This window comes from Vombatus ursinus, unplaced genomic scaffold, assembly GCF_900497805.2.
Source record: "Vombatus ursinus unplaced genomic scaffold, bare-nosed wombat genome assembly UNPS02014863.1, whole genome shotgun sequence".
Lineage (NCBI taxonomy): Eukaryota > Metazoa > Chordata > Mammalia > Diprotodontia > Vombatidae > Vombatus > Vombatus ursinus.
The window spans coordinates 32,798,376-32,817,342 of NW_020954641.1; the positions used below are offsets into that span (position 1 = coordinate 32,798,376).

Consider the following 18,967-nt stretch of genomic DNA (forward strand, 5'->3'; position numbering starts at 1 on the left):
TATCAGATGACCCAGGTTTTAGTCCCAGTTTTTACTGACTGTGGGACCTTCAGCAAATTGCTTTCCTTCACTGAATCTCAGTTTCTGCTTCCATTCTCCTCTGACAGTTGGTCGTTTGGCTTAATTTCTTACCACAGATCCTGGGCCAGGGAATTAAATTTGTGTCTTTGACTCTTGGAATTGTCCTTATGGTGTTTATTACGTTTCTGTCCCTTGCAGCTTTACTGACACCCAGGATAGTCTGAATGGCTATCACCTTACCATCCTTCCAATGAGGCCACTAGGGCTAGTAGAGGTAGACAGGGGTCTATCATGTCTAAGCCTCCCCCTAACCAGGGGCACCAAGGTCCTAAGCAGAAGAACAGGAGCCCGTGGCTCCACCCTAGAGGCAGCCCACTTCCCAGTGGGGTCATGGGTAGTATTTCCAAGATTGTTTTTCTTCTTAGACTCAATTTCCAAACCCTGTGGTCACACAGCCCAGTGCAAAAAAGGAGAAGTTTCTCAGAGAAGGAGGAGGCCAGTATCAAAAAACTGATAGTGTGTCAAGGCAAATCTTCGGCTCTCATCTCCACCAGCCCACCCCGGGCAGGCGGCAGCTTTGAGCACCTTCAGCCCTGGACCTAGTGCTCCCTTCTCTCCAGAGGCCATGGCTCCTGGAATCCTGCTACCACTGATGGCGGTGGTCATCTGGCACAGTAAGTTACAGAAGAGCTAACCCAGGAAGTAGGGGCAAAGCAGGGAGAGAGAGTCTCAAGAACTCTTTGGCAGACTCCTGGGTGCCTGGGGTGCCTCTGGAGACTCTAGCTCCCTGTTCCTGGGGTGAGGTTCTAAAGTCTAGGTTACAAAGTGGGATTCCCAGGCTATGCAACCTTTCCTCTGGAGAGTCTTGACAGCCTTGAGCATGGCAGATACCCTGCAAAGACCAGCTTGGGTTGGGGTTCTGTGGGACCCAAGGGAGGAGAGCAGAGATAGAATGAAGGGTGGTGCGTATTAGATGACCTGGGATCTAGTCCCAGTTCTTCTACTAACTGACTGTGGGACCTTGGGCTAGTCATTTTCCTTCTCTGAAACTCAGTTTCCCCCTCCGTAAAACGAAGAACTTGGACTAGATCAGAGAATGGATTTCAGGGAGTCTGTGAACTAGAATGAGAAAAAATGACATCTTTGTTTTCACTAACCTTTTGTTTACTTTGTCATCCTATATATTTTATTTTATGCATTTAAAACCATTATTGTGAGAAGGGGTCTACAAGCTTCTCTGTACTGCTTTGCCATAAAAAAGGTTGGGAACCCCTCGTATTAAGTGATGTCCAAGGGCCCTTCCAGTTCTGACCATCTGTGACTCTATGAAAAGGTAAAGGTGCAGAGGGGAGGGTATTTGGAGTGAGGTGGAAAGAGGAGACAATGTGAGAGCTTGAGTGGAGAGAACTGAGTAAGAGGTAGAAGTGGAGAGGAAAGAACGGGGCCTCGGATAAGCCAAGGATTCTGAGACCTCGAATGTCTGAGGGGCTGCAAGCAGGACAGACGGGACAGAGTGAGCAGACAGAAGCCTGAGCATTGTCTTTGCGGACTGAGATATACTTTCTATCTTTTTTTAAATTTTTTTTTAAGCAATAGGAGTTACTTGCTCAGGGTCACACAGCTAGTAAGTGTCTGAGGCCAGATTTGAGATACACTTTCTAGAAGAGGCTTCTCTGCCAAGAGACTTGCCCAAAGGCTGACGACCCCTAGGTGGGGCCACTTTCAGAACAACTGTAGTCCCCTTAGGCCCTAGAGGAACATGGGCATATGTTGGGAGAAGGAAGAAAATTAGTTTTGTCTGGAAGAGGGAGCTAGCTCCAAAATCCACGTCTTCCGTCAGAGATCAGTGTGTAAGAAAGAAAGGGGTCAATGAAAGAGACACGGTGAGCTTTCCTTGCCCGTAGGCTCTGCTCCAGAGGGACCCTAGGGAAGGGGGACACTGGTGCATAGAGATAATTTCATTCTTTATATTTTTATCTTCAGCACTTTGCACGGGACTAGGCACATGATAATAATTTGGAGCTGGAAGAGACCCAAGAAGCCATTGAGTCCAACCCTACTCATTTTTCAGATGAGGAAAGTGAGGCACAGGGAGATTAAGTGACTTGCCCAGAGCCACACAGCAGTACATATCTGAGGATGGATTTGAATGCACCTCTTCCTGACTCCAAGCCAAGTGCCCAATCCATTACACCAGTCTAGGCAGCTAGGCATTGTGCCCAACCCCATGCCTGGTACCAGGCAGGCAATGAACATTGGCGGAACGCACCATGGGATTTAGACTCAGAAGGATCCTTAGAGATCCAAGTTTTTATTTTTTTAACCATGTTTTCAGGGAGTCCAGTGATTCAAAAGACCCTCATTTTACAAAGGAGACTGATTCCCTGAGATCGAAGGTCACTCAAGTTTTGAGGAGCAGAGACGGAATTTAAAGCACGGCTCATTGCTGTTGGACCTGGTGCTCTGTCCTTTGCTCTACCTCACTGCCCCCTCTACAAAACCAGATAATCCAAAGATCCCTTCTAGCTCTAAAATGCTTTGCTTCTAATAAATGAGTGAATGAATGTGTGGATTAGCTGGGCTCTGAGAGGAATTATCTTCTTTCTTCCTCACCCTAAATTTGAGTTCTTCAGTTCTGAGCCTAGAAAGATGCTGGAGTTTAGGGGCATGGTCAATAATAGGACCTTGACTTCCTATGGCACAACTCACTTTTCCCCTCACAACAACCTGTCAGATGGGTAATAAAAACATTATTATCCCCAATTTATAGATGAAGAAACTGAGGTTCAGAGAAGTGATACAATTTACTGAGGGTTATACAGCCAGTAAGTATGGGAGCCAGGATTTGAACTCAGGTCTTCTAATCATAAGACCACTTCTCATTTCACTACTAGATGAAGCTCCCCTCTTAACCCTACTCTCAGACCACCAATCAAAGAGCTGGAAGAAGGCTGTCCAAAGGTTCCTACATAAGTTGTTGGGGGATGGGGGAGAGATTCAGGGACTAGGTGACAGGCAATTTGAAGAAATGGGAAAGGATGAAGCTTGGGGTGATGGGGAGGGGAAGGAGGGAAAAAGAGGTTGAATTTGGAAAGGTGGCCAGTGTCCCAAGTCCATGGCAGAGAGCAAGGGACTTGCCAACCTTTCCTTCCTTAAACCAGGATCAAGGGGTGGGGGGAAGGCAAAAAAAAAAATCGACAGTGAAGCTTCAAGTGACGAACCTAGCACGTCAATCTCATTCTGCATGAGTGTTGTTTCTGAGCTGGACGTGACTGAACTTCAGTGAAGATGACAGGAAGTTAAATGAGCCCAGACAGTTTCTTTCTATATTTTGAGGAAGAGAACTGGGAAAATGGAGGTAATGGAGGGCCAAAGAGTCCTGTGGTTGTTCCTTTCTTCTCCTCCAAATGACTCTAGAAGGAAGGAAGCACCAGGGACCAGTCTTCCATCAGAAGTCATCAACAAGAATGTATTAAGTACTTACTATGTGCCAGGAACTGTGCTAAGAATTGGGGGATACACACACACACACACACACACACACACACACACACACGTATGTGTGTATGTGTATGTGTACATGTACATGTATATGTATGTGTATGTGTATATGTACGTGTATGTGTACATGTATGTGTATGTGTGTAGTATGTGTATTGTACGTGTACGTGTACATGTGCATGTGTATGTGTATGCAAAAACAGCCCGTGATCTCAAGGAACTCGTAATCGATAGGGGCTGGGGGCGGGGGTTGAGAGACAACCAGCAAACGATTATGTACAACCAAGATAGATTTGGTATATAAACTAGAGGTAATCTTAGAGGGAAGGCATTAGCATTAAGAGGGACTGGGAAAGGCTTTTTGAAGAAAACAGAATTTTAGATGCGACTTTGAAGGAAGTCAGGAAATAGAACTTGGGAAGAACTAGAGACAATCTAGTCCAGCCCCTCCAGTTTCCCTCCTAAAGGAGGGAAAGTCATTTATCCAAGGTTACAAAATATCTTAGTGGCAAGACTTAATTGGCAGGTGACCCGACTCCTAGACACAGCTCTTTCCCAAGAGGCCCAGAAGCATCCCTTGTCCCCAGGACAGTCCCAACCTTGCCATGTGGGTTGGCCTGGGTCATGAGTAGGACAAGACTCAGCTACCCAGAATGGGCCCTTGCCTCTGTCCCTTCTGCCTCATCCCACCTGGCCCCCAGGCATCAATCTTAGCCCATGCCAGCTGTGGCTCAGGGCGGGAGCCATGGGCAGCACAAAGAGTGGGCTCAGGGCTGCATGGAGGGGGCGTGCTCAAAGCAGAAGTGAGAGAGTATGTGTGGGAAGTGCTATGGGGCTCAGTAGAAGCTTAGGCTCTGCGATCTGAAGGAAGGCCATGTGCTTCCGGCCCCAGAGCAAGAATTGGAAGCTTCTGTGGCCCCTGTCCAAGGCACTGATTCAGCTCTCACTTCCTCCCATCCTCCTTTAATTTTAGGCAGCGCTTATCCCCCCTCCCTAACAACCCCCCAAAAAATGCTGACTCGGAGCAGGAAAAGTTCTTCTCCCTACTGGGCAGAACCAGAGGTTTCAGGTTCTCCTTTCTCCCTTCAAGAAAAGTTCCTTAAAAGAAAACAAAGAGAGAAGCTCCTAACCGTAACTGCTTTTTCCTCTCACCCTCTCTACTTTTCTATCTCTTTCCCCTGGATTACCCCTGAGCCTAGGCTGCCAGAAACAAACCCAGGAACAACAACAGAAAAGAATAAAAAATAAATATTGCAAAATTACAAAGAACAAATTTGACCCCAAAGAAGAGATATGAGCAATGGTGACCTGGTAAATGCTTAACGATCAGTTCTCTGAGGAAAAAATGTAGACACCATATACTTCTTTAATTTGATCTGAATTATAAATATTTTCTCCACCACTTTCTTAAGGCTAGATAATCAATAAGACAATAATTGATTAATAATTGAAAAATAATGATTTGTAGCTTTTGCCAATTGATTTCCAAAGTGTAAATACTCAAATTTTAACAATTAGATCTCATTAGCCAGTTTAAGCCAGCTTCAACACACCTCTGGATATGAGAAAGCATCACCCTTAAATCCATTGTGGAGATGGGGAGGAGGTGATCAAACAATGTGGAAAACAGCATACATTGTCAGTTTTATGTATTGATCAATTTCACTGATTTTCTCTTTTTTGTTTAATCCTTTATTATTAGGAATTGATCCCTTGATGTAAGGAGAAAGAATTTCTCTACGGGAACACTTAGGTGACAAAAACCCCCAAAAGATATTAATAAAAATTCATTGGCCTCCCAAAAAACTATGATTTTTAAAAAAGAGTTTAGATATGATATTTCAAGAAATAAATGAAAAATGTCCATTTGTTGTTGTTCAGTCATATCCTAACTAGAGAGCAAAGTGAAGACTGCTTGAAATAATCCCCTAAAGGAAAAGTCTTAGAAATGTCATAGCCAAAATCCAGAGCTCCCATGTAAATGAAAAAAAAAAAAGTACTGAAAGCATCCAGAAAAAAAGCACAGTCAGGATAACATAAGACCTGGCAGGTGCTACTATAAATTCATTCATTCTGTTGGTCAACAAGCATTTATTAAGTGTTTCCTATATGCCAGACACTGAAGCACTGAAGACATATAGACAAGCAGAAACACCTGCCCTTCAAGGAGCTCACATTCTAATGAAGGAGACAATATGCAAACAACTATATCCATACATATGGCTGCTAGGTCACGCAGGGGACAGAGCACCAGGCTTGGAGTCAGGAAGACTCATCTTCCTAAGTTCAAATCTGGCCTCAGACACTTAGTAGCTGTGTGACCTTGGGCAAGTCACTTAACCCTGTTTGCCTCAGTTTCCTCATCTGTAAAATGAGCTGGAGAAGAAAATGGCAACCTACTCCAGTATCTCTGCCAAGAAAACTCCAAATGGGGTCATGAAGAGTCAGACATGACTGAAAATGACTGAACAAATGTACATATGTAGTTCACATATACAATGTGAAAAGGGAGGCAATCCCAAAGGGAAGATACCAGCAATGGGACTGACCAGGAAAGGCCCGTTGTAGAAAGTGGGATTTGAGCTAAATCTTGAAGGAAGGTGGAACTGGAGAAGGCAAAAGTGAAGAGGGAGAGCATTACAGGCATGGAGGACAGCCAGTGTAAATGCTTACTCATGAGATGGAATGCCAGGTGGGGAAGTGCCAACAAGGGCAGTGTTGCTGGGTCATAGAGCACAAGGAAGGGAGGAAAGTGTAAGAAGATTGAAAAGGTAGAAAGGGACCGGGATGCAAAGAGCTTTAAAAGCCAAATAGGATTTTATATTTGATCCTAGAAGTAATAAGGAGCTACTGAAGGTTATGGAGTAGGGGAGTGACATGGTCAGACTTGCAATTTTTTTTATTCTATTTATTTTATTCTGAACTTAAGAAATAAAGTAAGCATTTCCATAATACGGTAGAATAGAAAAAAAGATGATTGTTCATGAAACTGCAAATCTATTACGTACAACTTGCTGTTCCTTTTAAATATATGATAAAGTTATCATGTAACTTTTTTCCTTTTTTTCTTCCTTCCCCCCATCCTTGAGAGGGCTACCATTAGACACAAATATACGTGTGTGTGTGTGTGTGTGTGTGTATGTATATATATATATATATACATACACACACACATTTTTATGTAAAGTCATTCTACACATCCTTCTATTTATCATTTCTTTCTCTGGATACAGATAGCATCTTCTTTCATAGGTCCTTTGTAGTTAATTTAGGTATTTATAATAGTCAAAATTATTTGGTCAAAGTTGTTCTTAAAACAATATTGCTGTTACTGTACACAACATTCTCTTGGTTCTGCTAGTTTCACTCTTCATTATTTCATGCAAGTCTATCCATGTTTTTCTAAGATCATTGAGCTCATCATTTCTTATAGCATAGTAGTGTTCAATCACTGTCATATACTATAATTTATTCAGCCATTCCCCAATTCCCCATTCCCCAACCATGCCTAATTGATGAGTATCCCTTCAATTTCCAGTTCTTTGCTCCCACAAAGAAAACTGCTATAAATATTTTAGAACATATAGGTCCTTTTCCTTTTTCCCTAATCATTTTGGGAAACAGACTTAGTAGTGATATTGCTGGGTCAAAAGGCAGTTTAATAACTCTTTGGGCATAATTTCAGATTGCTCTCCAAAATGGTTAGATCAGTTCACAATTCCACCAACAGTGAATTAATGTCCCAAGTTTTCCACATCCCCTCCAACATTTGTCACTTTCTCCTTCAACCATTTTAGCCTATCTGGTAGGTGTAAAATGGTATCTCAAGGTGTTTTCAATGTGCATTTCTCTAATCAATAATGATTTAGAATATTTTTATATGATTATAAATTGTTTCAATTTCTTTATCGGAAAACTGCCTGTTCATGTCCTTTGACCATTTATCAATTGGGGGAATACTCATATTCTTATAGATTTGACAAAGTTCTTTATATATTTGAGATAAGAAACCTTTATCTGAGAAACTGTCTATAATCCCCGCACCTCAATTTTCTGCTTTACTTCTGATCTTGGCTGTATTTGTTTTATTAGTACAAAACCTTTTTAATTTGATGCAATTGAAATTATCCATTTTACAAACCCCACACTGCTCTCTAGTTCTTGCTTGTTCATAAATTGTTCACCTATCTGTAAGTCTAATGGATAATATGTTCTATGTTCTTCAGATTTTCTTGTAATATCTCTCTTTATATCTAGGTCATGTATCCATTCCAACCTTATCTTGGTAAATGGTACAAGATACTGGTCTATGCCCAATTTCTACCAGACTGCTTTCTAGCTTCCTCACAAATTTTACCAAATAATAAATTCTTATCTCTAAAATTTAAGTCTTTACACTTGTCAAATCCAAGGTTACTATAGTAATTTGCTGTTGTAAATTGTTAATCTACTCTGTTCTACTGATCTACCTGTCTATTTCTTATCTAGTACCAGATAGTTTTGAGAAATACTGCCTTATAATATAGTTTAAGATCTGGTACTACTAAACCTCCTTTTTTTACATTTTCTTCATTAGTTCCTTTGATATTCTTGATTTTTTGTTCTTCCAAATGAATTTTATCATTATTTTTTCTAACTCAGTAAAATAATTTTTGGTAATTTAATTGGAATGACATTGAATATATAAATTAGTTTAGGCTAAATTGTCATTTTTATTATATTAGCCCTGCCTACTCATGAACAACTAATATTTTACATATATGTGTATGTATGTATATATATGTTCCTATATATCACAAATAAAATTCTATAAGAAGAGATATTAAGAGATATTACATTTAAAATAACCCTAGACAGTACAAAACACCTGGGAGTATACATGCCAAAATAAACCCAGGAACTATATGAACAAATATACAAATATAATTTGTATAATAATAAAAAATAAAAATATATTTATACGAATAAAATCAGATTTAAATAATTGCAGGCTTGTGCTTTAGAAAAATCACTTGGTTGCTAGACTAGAATAGGAAGAGACTTCAGAGAAAGACAAGCCAGCAGGTCATTGCAAGTGCCCAGGTATGAAGGCTTGCACCAGCATGGTAGCTGTGAGATTGGAAAGAAGAGGGCTTATAGGAGAGATGTCAGTTGAGAGGAAATCTTGGAATACATTGCATATCTGAAAAGATACCAAGAATAACACCCTAGAAAGCTGAGTATAAATAGATCTTTAATAGACTATAGGAATTTCAAACATTTCTGATGAAAAAACAGAAGCTGGGGCAGGTAGGTAGCGCAGTGGATAAAGCTCTGGCTTTGGAGTCAGGAGGACCTCAGTTCAAATCCAGCCTCAGACACTTAACATCTACTAGCTGTGTGACCCTGGGCAAGTCACTTAACCCCGATTGCCTCACCAAAGAAAAGAAAAAAAATGTTTGGGGCAGCTAGGTGGTGCAGTGGATAGAGCACTGGCCCTGGATTCAAGAGGACGTGAGTTCAAGTCTGGCCTCAGACACATAACACTTACTAACTGTGTAACCCTGGGTAAGTCACTTAACCCTATTGCCTTGCCAAAAAAAAAAAAGAAAGAAAGAAAGAAAGAAAAAAACAGAAGCTAAGTAGGAACTTTGAAATATAAACACAAATCAAGAGTAATGTAGTGCTAACATTCTAATAGAGGGAGAAGAAATGTGTGCCTTAGAACTTTGGTTCTGAAGTGTTTTCAAATGCTCTTCGTGTTTTCAAGGAGTATTTAAGGTAGTTAAATAAGAAAAACAGAGGCCCTAGAGGTGGATTCATTATGTTCAAAGCATTTTAAGTAGGGAACAAAAAAAGATGGTAAAAAGAATACACTAGTATAGAAAGGAGAGAGAAGACAGTGGGACTTAATACTAATGGTAGGCAAAAAAGAATATATAAACATGGAGGAAGGGGCAAAGAGAGTAGATGTATGATGAACCTGATACTTATCTAAAATAGCCAAAGGTGGGTTGATCTCATACACACACACACACACACAATTTATTAAAGAAATATATTAAATTCAACAGGGAAATAAGTGGGACTGGGGGGAGGATAATTTCAGGGACGATGAATAGTCTCAGGTAAAACAAACTTCCTGATCTTGAAGAAAAAATTGAAAGAGAAAAAAAAGAAAAGAACTAGAATCCAATGGGGTGCCTATCAATTGTGGGGGGGAATGCCTGGAAAATTGTGTTATATGAATGTAATGGAGTATTATTGTAATATAAGAAATGATGAAACAGGTTATTTCAGTGAATCCTGAGTAGTATAAACTGATACAGAGTGAGGTGGGCAGAACTAGGAGAACAGTTCATACAAAGACAACGTTTTAAACAAAAAATAATTTCGAAAGACATCAGAACTCTGATCAATGACAACAACTGACCAACCACAGTTAATGGTCATGACCAACCATGACCAATCCAGAGGACTGATGGTGAAGCATGTCATTCCTTTTCTGACAGAGAGATGATGAATTCATGACGCAGAAAGAGCATGCATTTTGGACAAGGACATCATGTGGATTCATTTTGCTTGATTGTGCTTATTTGTTACAAGGGCTATTTTTTTCCTTTTCTATTTTTTCTTTTTAATTTTTTTTAATGGGAGAGAGGGGTAAGGTCAACAATAGTAATGCCAGGGAAAAGGGAGCCATTGAAACATCTTTGTAAAATGCATATAAGTGCACTGAAAGAAGTCAGAAGGAAGCACAGAAAAACAGGACAGCTTTGAAAGTTTTGAAAGTAACATGCTTAGTTAGTTACATACTTTTTCTTAAAAACAGGCAAGTGGTATGAAATGGAAATTTACAGTTTCCTATACAATCCTCTTTTTATGTTTTGATGCGTATATGGAAATGCTATTTTTGGGTGTTTAAGTTCAAAACATTGAAAAAATTAACTTTTGAAAGAAAATCACTTTGAGGAAGCGTGGAAAATCACTTTGAGGAAGAGTGGAGGGTAGATTGGAATGAGGAGAGACTTGAAGCAAGAATGATTAGGAGGGCATTGCAATAGTCTAGATGAGAGGTAATGAGGGCCTGAACTCAAGGGTTGGCTGTGTGAGTGGAGAGAAGGGGTTAGGTGCAAGAGATGGTGTGGAGATACAAATAGCACCATTTTCCAACTGATTGGATATGGAGAGGATATGGGGGTGCGTGGGCAAAAAAGAGTGAGGAGTCTAGGATAATACTGTGATTATGAACATTAGAGAATGGAAGAACGGTGGTGCCCTCAAAAGAAATAGCAAAGTTCAATTGAGGGGTGGGTCAGGAGGGAAAGATAAGAGTTCTGACATGGACATGTGGAGTTTGAGATGTCTCTGAAGCATTCAGTTGAAGTGTCCAATTGGTAGTTGGTAATGGAGTTCAGGAGATAGAGTGGTGCTGAATATGTAGATTTGTGAATCTTTTGCAGAAAAATAATTAAACCTATGGGAATAGAGAGAGTGTAGAGAAGAGGATAGAGCTTTGGGGTGCACTCGCAGTTAGGGAGAGTGATATGAATAATGAGCCAGCAAAAAAAGGGAGGAGCTAGGTGGTGCAATGGATAGAGCACTGGCCCTGAAGTCAGGAGGACCTGAGTTCAAATCTGACCTCAGGCCAAACACTTGACACTTACTAGCTGTGTGACCCTGGGCAGGTCACTTAACCCCAATTACCTAAAAAAACAAACAAAAAAACAACTAAGAAGTAGTCAGGCATGTAGGAGAAGGATCAAGAGAAAACTGTCTTGAAAACACAGAGACATGGTCTTAGCTAAGACATGGTCTCTCCCACCATGGAGCTCATGGACTACAGGATTACAGGATTTGCCACATACATAGAGTTATTATATCAGAAGGCCTAGATTTAATCCCCTACTTTGCTCCATTTTAGCTTGAGCAAGTCCCTCCTCCTCTCTGGTCTCAGTTTCCTTTTTGTATAAAATAAGGGTGTTGTACTGAATGATCTTTAAGATCCCTTTCGGTTCTAAAGATTGCATAATTTCATGATACAGTTAGATAATAGTAATGCAAAGTAACACATGATCATTCTATTAGAGAAGTGCTGTCTCTAACAGTCCAAATTGCTTCTCTTTCAAGGGGATTGGACATCCCCGATGCTTTGGGGGTCCCTTCCCCTGTCTTAAGGTCTAACAGCTTCTCTTCTTGCCTCCAGGTCAGGCAGCTCCCATGATTGAGCCCCAAAGTCCAGAGCTGGTGGTGGAACAAGGATCAACTGTAACACTTCTTTGTGTGGGCAATACCAGTGTGTACTGGGTCAATGATGTGAACTGCAACACCAGTGGCTGTATTCAGCAACCCGTGGGCAACAATAACACCCTTATTATCATCAGCACTACAATTAGTCATACAGGCACCTATAAATGTTTGGAGGAAGAAACAGAAAACCTGGATGAAGACAACTCTGCTGCCTCCTTGCACCTCTATGTGAAAGGTATGGGGCCCAAGAGCCCAACATCTTTAACCTTAGCTCCTCCCTTGGGTTCTCCCCAGAAGTGGGTTCTACCAGAGAACTGCTAAAGGAGTTGGTGTTACTCAGTGGTGAGCATGGGCCTGGCAAAAGGGACACCTAGAGTTGGCCTCGAACCAATGGATTCATTTTTGTTTAGGAGGATTAGGTCTCTAAGCCATCCCATTACTCTCTTCTGACTTCCAAATCCTATTTTTTCCGTTATCCCCAAGTTTCCTCTCTAACCCACCACTCTCAGAACTATTGATTGTCATCAAGGGCTCTTTGTGGTAGGTTAGGACAAGAATTTCTTTTCCTCTCTGAGCCCCCAAAGTTCTGTAGGATTAACAAGTTCAACCCACTAGTCAGAACTTTCATGGTGCCTCAGTTTCCCTATGGTGGAAAAAGGTGTGGTCTAGGAAGAAGAAATTACCAAAGGCCTCAAGGGTAGACTTGACTGCTGATCCAGTGGTAGTTCTTCAGCTGACCACTTCTCGTCACTCACTCTGCAGACCTTTGGTTCTCCATCCCTTCCTGCCTCTGACCTAGCACTTAGGTCAAGGTGAACTAACAGAAAACAAACAATAGATGTTATAGATAGATAGAGAGAAAATGTAGCCTTTGGAATATGAAGTTGAACAAAACATAATTATGAATCCCAGGCTGGCTGAAAGAGAAAGAGATGCTTGGGTGGGTGTTTGGGAGAAATAATGACTTCAGCAAAAATTATATCACAATAGATATATATTAAGTAGCTGAACACTAAGCTGGGCACTGGCAGACATACAAAGTTTGACTAGAACAAAATCCTTGAACTTGATTAGCTTAAGATTTGATGGGGAGAAGCTGTGTGGTGTAGTGTCTAGAGGAACATCCTTTAAGTTAGAAAGACCTGGCTTCAGGTCCTGTCTCTGACATGTACTAACTGTGTGACTGTGAGCATGTAAGTTGACTTCTCTGTGCCCCCCAGGCAGCTCTCTGAGACGATAAATCACAGAGGAGGGCCAACAACTATGCAGACAATCTGGGCAATCTTGTATCTGAACCAGCTCGAGAGATTCTGGCCACGTCTTTGGAGCCAGCATCGAAGTTAAGATCATAGGATAGAATAAAAAACAGCCTGAGCATAAGTTAGAAGTGTGCCTTTGTGGTTGTGATCATCTGTATCAACAGACGGCATTTCCACCCCCAGAACTCCTAGACTGGTGAAGTCACAGGTCTGAACCACCACTCCCCGCCATACCTGCACCCGCAAGTGATATGAGTCCAGAGAGGGTTAACATACACTGTTACATGCTGAGTGCCTAACATTGTAAACTAAAGTGTTCTGTGACATCTGAAGGGAATCAGCAGATCAGGGTCCTTTTAGACCATATGGGCAGCCCTGTAGCCTGCCACTGCATTAACACTTGGCTTCCGTGGCTATCTTCCTGATGCATTGAATCTTCATCTTCTCCGCCCCTCTACTCTATTCATTGGGTTGTTCCTCCGGACAGATCCAGAAAATCTTTGGAGTGTCCCCGTCAGTATGGTCACTGCCTTGGAGGGCAGTGATGTGCTGTTGCCCTGTCGGATCACAGATCCCACAGCAGTGCCTTCAGCATTTCTGGAAAGAAAATATAATAAACCTGTCAAGGGCAGTGTCACCTTTGACCCTTGGAAAGGCTTCACCATCCGCAAGGTCCAGTTCATCCAAAGAGACACTTACTTCTGTAAAGCTGTGGTTGAAGGGAAGAGAAGAGTATCCTCAAAGATCCAGCTGATTGTGGAAAAAGGTAACTTGGTGGCCAGAAGACTCAGGGGAGATGATCCTTGAGCAAAGATGGCAGGGTAAGGGGTGATTGGTGATGCTGACTGGAAATTGGTGACTCTTGGGGGAATGGAGAATATGCCCAAGGGGCCCAGGGAGGACCTTGTCCTATTGAATCTTTTCTGAAGAAGCATCCAGAAGTAGTTAGGTGGTGGGTACATTGGATAATAGACTACCTGGCCTGGAGTCAGGAAGACCTCAGTTTATATCCAGCTTCAAACTCTTACTAGCTGTGTGACCCTGCCCAGTCATCTGTTACAGATAAAATCGGTCTGCCTCAGTTTCCTCAGCTGTAGAATGAGGATAATAACAGCACCTACTTTCTAGGGTTGTTGTAAGAACCAATGAGATATTTGTAAAAAAATTTTGTAAAGATATTTGCAAATCTTAAAGCACTACATATAAATATATATATATACACACATACACACATATATACATATACACTCATATATAATGTGTATGTATATGTGTGTACACATATGTACATACATACTATCTATTATTATTCTCCTCAACTTTATGACTTTACCTCCTGGGACGGGTTCAAATAGTACCAACTTTTGGGCCACCTTCTGGTACATATGCTAATGGATCTCCAGACCAGCTCCTCCCCTCTGGGTCTGAGGTCCTTCTTTAGTAGCAAACAATACAGTGAAAAGAACACTGAATACTGCAGTTGAAATCAGAAGACCCGGCTTTGAATTCCAGCTCAACCATTTACTAGTTATGTGACCTTGAACAAGTCATTCCCCTATTTGGGCCTCAGTTTCCTCATCCGTAAAATGATGATGCTAATGCTAAGGTTGCTTTCAGCTTTATCCCAAGATCTTAACTTTTATGCTGGCTTCAGTCCTTTCAGGGCCTCCAAAATTATGGCTAGAACCTTCTGAGCTAATTCGTATTCAAGGGGAATCTGCCCAGATTGTCTGCACAGCAACTGATCCAGATACAAGATTTGATATTGTCCTTGAACACCAGCAGAAGGAGGTGAGTACCACGTATTCTGAAGGGTAGTTTTGGACAGAGTGACAAATGGTTAGATACGACTAAATGGGTATATTTTCCATGTAATAGGTTTCATAGTTATTTGTTTTTGTGTCTTATCATACCTATTAGATTATGGGCTCCATAAGGACAAGAAATATAGGTTGTATAAAACTTTCCATCTTTCTCAATACCTAACAGTGCACACAGTAGGTACTTAGTAGTAATTTCGTACACAGTAGGCACTTAAGAAACTTTTAATAAATGAAGATCTGTTAAAGGTATAAAATCCCCTGGGGTTAGACCACTGGTCCATCTAACCCTGTGGTGTGACTCTTTGGAAGGACTTAGTATTTAACTGTTTCTAGGAGAAGGACATTCCCCCAAATTCTGGTTACCATGAGTCATTCAAGTTTCATCACCCTCAAATGTGGCTCATCTATCTTTAGGGATTTTTATTTAAGTTATTCTCCCTTGGGAGTAATATGAAGGGTTAGATCATTAGCTCTAGAAGAGTCCTTAGAATGGAGAATGGAGAATGTCATAGGTTCATGATAAATTAGTGACAGAGTATCCCCTGATTCCCAGGTTTGTGTTCTTTCCTCTCTTCTTTTTTCCAAGAAAAAAAAAAGCAGTTAGATGGTTCAGTGGATAGAACACTGGACCTGGAGTCAAAAAGACCTGAGCTCAAATCTAGCCTCAGACAGCTACTGGAAGTATGGGACCCTGGACAAATTCCTTCATCTAGGAAACCTAGGTTTCCTTGGCTATAAAAAGAATATCACCTACCTCCAAGAATTGTTAAGAGAATAAAATGAGAGAGTGTTTGTAAAGCTCTTTGCAAACCTTAGAGCACTATATAAATATTAGCTATTATTCTTCACAAAATCTTCAGAGAATTGAGTGTGGGGGATAGGAACTTAGGGCAGCTAGTGGATAGGGTGCTGGGCCTGAAGATTTATTAGATCTGGCCTCAGATACTCACCAGTTATGTGACCCTAGGTAAGTCCCTTCATCCTGTTTGCCTCAGTTTCCTCATCTGTAAAATGAGCTGGAGAAGGAAATGGCAAACTACTCCAGTATCTCTGCCAAGAAAACTCCAAATGGGGTCACAAAGAGTAATATGTGACTAAAAAATGATTGATGGAGCATGGAGGAAGAGGGGAACTTGAACCCCTGAAAACTGACTCACTGCCTAGACATATTAGAAATATGCTTATACTGCAACCTGGGGGACAGGGGCAGTGACCCCTTGTAGAAGTCAGCTGTTTGGTTTCACCTTCAAAATCTTAGTTTCTTTATCTGCAAAACAAAGATAATAAAACTGGCGCTATTTACAATCGAGTTTTTCTAAGGAAAGTACTTTGTAAACCTTAAAGCACTATGTGATTTTAAGTTAATACTGTAACTAATTCTTGGTGATGGAGGATGCAGCAGTGATCTGTATTTCGCTACATGGGAAACATGTGGTGGGGATATAGATGAGTGACTCCTTGCTTTCAGAGAGTTGTCCAGAGCACTTCTAATTTAGTGACATGTCCAAAATCAAAGTCAAGTCTGTGCCAAGAGGTCACTCTTGATCCCGGGCCTTTCTGAGTCCAGAGTGGGCCTTTTGTCTTCTACCTGCCTCTTTAATTATTATTAATGAGAGTGATGATAATAAATGAATAAACTAATTTAATCTGAAAAAGAGCAGAGACACAAAGAGAGTAGTGATCTCTACTCAAAATGTAGTATGTTGAATCAGAAAGTGGGTTGCCAGTTTCCCCAACTTTATAAATTCAACAAATCTGTATTAGTTCATCCCTCTGGATATGCTTTTAAGAACCCACCAATGGCTGGGGTTTTCATCAGCTCTTCATTCTACCTGCAGAACACTTCCCTGGGAAAATACCAATATAAGTTTATTGATGACAACTATCAAGGTACCATCAACTTCACCATCACAGCTGTGAGCCCAGAGGATGGTGGCACCTATTTCTGTAAGGCTTCCAACCATATGGGCTCCAGCATTTCTTTCGCAGTTCTAAAGGTAGTAGGTAAGGAAATCTGAACATAGTATTCAACTGTGGGATGGTGTGGGGCCTTGGGTTTCCTGGATGGTGTGCTGGTCACTAGGGAGCTCTGGGAGAAAAAATGGTGAAAGAGGCATTTTAAGGAAAATAGGCAACCTGTGCTGGATGGAACCAGGTCAAGGCTGGCCTCAAGGATAACAGAAGGATTCTGAATCCTCTCTTATGTTCTGCTGTGCACATGACATTTTTTTTCTTTTCTTATTTTATATTTAAGTTTGTTTCTTTTTTATTTTCTTATTTTGTACTTAAGTTTCAGTATTTGCCTTAAAAAATCATAAAAAAGGATAATGGAAGGAAAACAGGCAAGAGACAAGATTTAAGGGGTGGGAAAGAGTACTGCCAGGAAGAGGCAAGGCTTGCCTAAATGTCTTGAAGGTAGTGCAATTAATTTAATAAATATTAAAGTATGAGCTTCATTAAGGTAGGAACCATGTCTTATTTATCTTTGTGTCACACCTAGAGCCTATTCCAGTCCTCTGCATGTAGTAGCATTTAATAAATGTTTGTTAAGTAGATGAATGAATTGAATACATGACTATCAGATGAATGAATGAATTAAAAGATCTCTTCATCAATGTTATACCTTGATATGTTCTCTTTTTCAGAACAGGGGTACATGAACCTATCCTCTGAGCAAAGCCTCCAGCTAGCAATGGCTGTTGGGGAAAATTTGGACTTGAAGGTAAATATTGAGACTTATCCTGAACTGCTTCACTGGAACTGGACTTATGATGGTCCCTTTCTCGACTCTCACCCCAAACCGCTGACCTCCATTTCAGGGGAAATCTACAGGTACTTGCTTCTTTTTCTACTTTTCTCTTCCCGCCCTTGTTGGCCTCAGGTCAAAGCCAGAAGAAATTGGAGTGGATCCCTATAGTGACTAACTACACAAGCTAGAGCAGAGGTGGGGAACCTGTGGCCTTGAGGCCACATGTGGCCCTCTAGTTCCTCAAGTGTGGCCCTTTGACTGAATCTAAACTTCATGGAACAAATCCCCTTAATAAAAAGATGTTCTGTAAAACTTGGACTCAGTCAAAGGGCTAAACCTAAGGACCTAGAAGGCCACATGTGCCCTCAAGGCTACAAAGTTCCCCACACCTGGGCTAGAGTCTCAACCAAGCCTTGACTCCTTCACTTCATCCTGAGGAAGCACAAGGACTAGGATCCAGAATAGTAGGCTTAGAAAGGGAAGGAATCCAGAGGTCTGGTTCTGTTACCTAAAAATATAGAACCTAAGAGTTAGAAGTCAGGAGTCCTTAATCTTTGAGTCGTGGTCCCCTTTGGCAAGTCTGGGGAAGCCTATCGACCCTTTCTCATACTAACATTCTTAAATGCATAGAATAAATGCATAGGATTACAGAGGAAATCAATGATATTAAAATACCATTACAAAAAAAATTTAAAAACACAAGTTGATGGACCCTGTTTAAGGTCATCCATTTTGTCCTCCACCCTAAGTCTAATCAGTCCACATTCTTAGGGGCCAACTGATTACATAAAGAAAGCCTATTTACAAATCAAGAAATACAAGTACATGGATAGCTTCAAAATCCAGCTTTAGGGATAAGTCTTTCTAGAGTTGTTCCCCAAAATATGGTCTTTTCTTGTTCTGGGAGTTATGCCTGGGTACCTGACTCCACACCAAGAAATAGAACGGCTACTAGGGCAAGGTGTCCAGGACTTTGCCCAAAGTGCCAACATCTAAGCAAGAGTGCTTCCTCCCCACTGAGGTCCAGAGGCTGCCATCTCTAAGCTTTGTACCTTAGAGTCCTTGAATGAGCCACACCCCACAGGCATTGGGAGTGGGAGAAAATGGTAAAAGGATGGTAGGGTCTAGGAGAGGGCAAGGAAGCAGGGTTTGGGGTTAACTGGATGAGAACTACTACTACTTTACCCACAGTTGGATTATCTTTTCTTGAACCCAGTTGCCTTCCCCACTACTCTTCATTGAGTCATGGGCCAGACTCTTTAGGGGATGGTCCACAGTACCCTACCCACTCCTTGCAAAATTGAATTTGCCCCATGTGCCAGGATTCTTGGTTATGACTCTGCTGAGAAGTCTATATCTACACACAATCCTCTCCCCCTGCCCCT

At 41.3% G+C, this 18,967-nt stretch overlaps 1 protein-coding gene across 1 annotated transcript in view; it reads left to right on the forward strand.

The window, feature by feature from the left end:
• The first annotated feature begins 448 nt into the window (after positions 1–448).
• Positions 449–18,967, forward strand: part of CSF1R (colony stimulating factor 1 receptor) — a 47,777-nt gene continuing 29,258 nt past the window's right edge. Inside the window, exons 1-6 of the mRNA XM_027841730.1 lie at positions 449–695; positions 11,708–11,986; positions 13,498–13,776; positions 14,665–14,801; positions 16,672–16,837; positions 17,479–17,665. Coding sequence (XP_027697531.1) covers positions 647–695; positions 11,708–11,986; positions 13,498–13,776; positions 14,665–14,801; positions 16,672–16,837; positions 17,479–17,665 — 1,097 coding nt within the window. The 5' untranslated portion in view covers positions 449–646. The remainder of the gene's footprint in view (positions 696–11,707; positions 11,987–13,497; positions 13,777–14,664; positions 14,802–16,671; positions 16,838–17,478; positions 17,666–18,967) is intronic.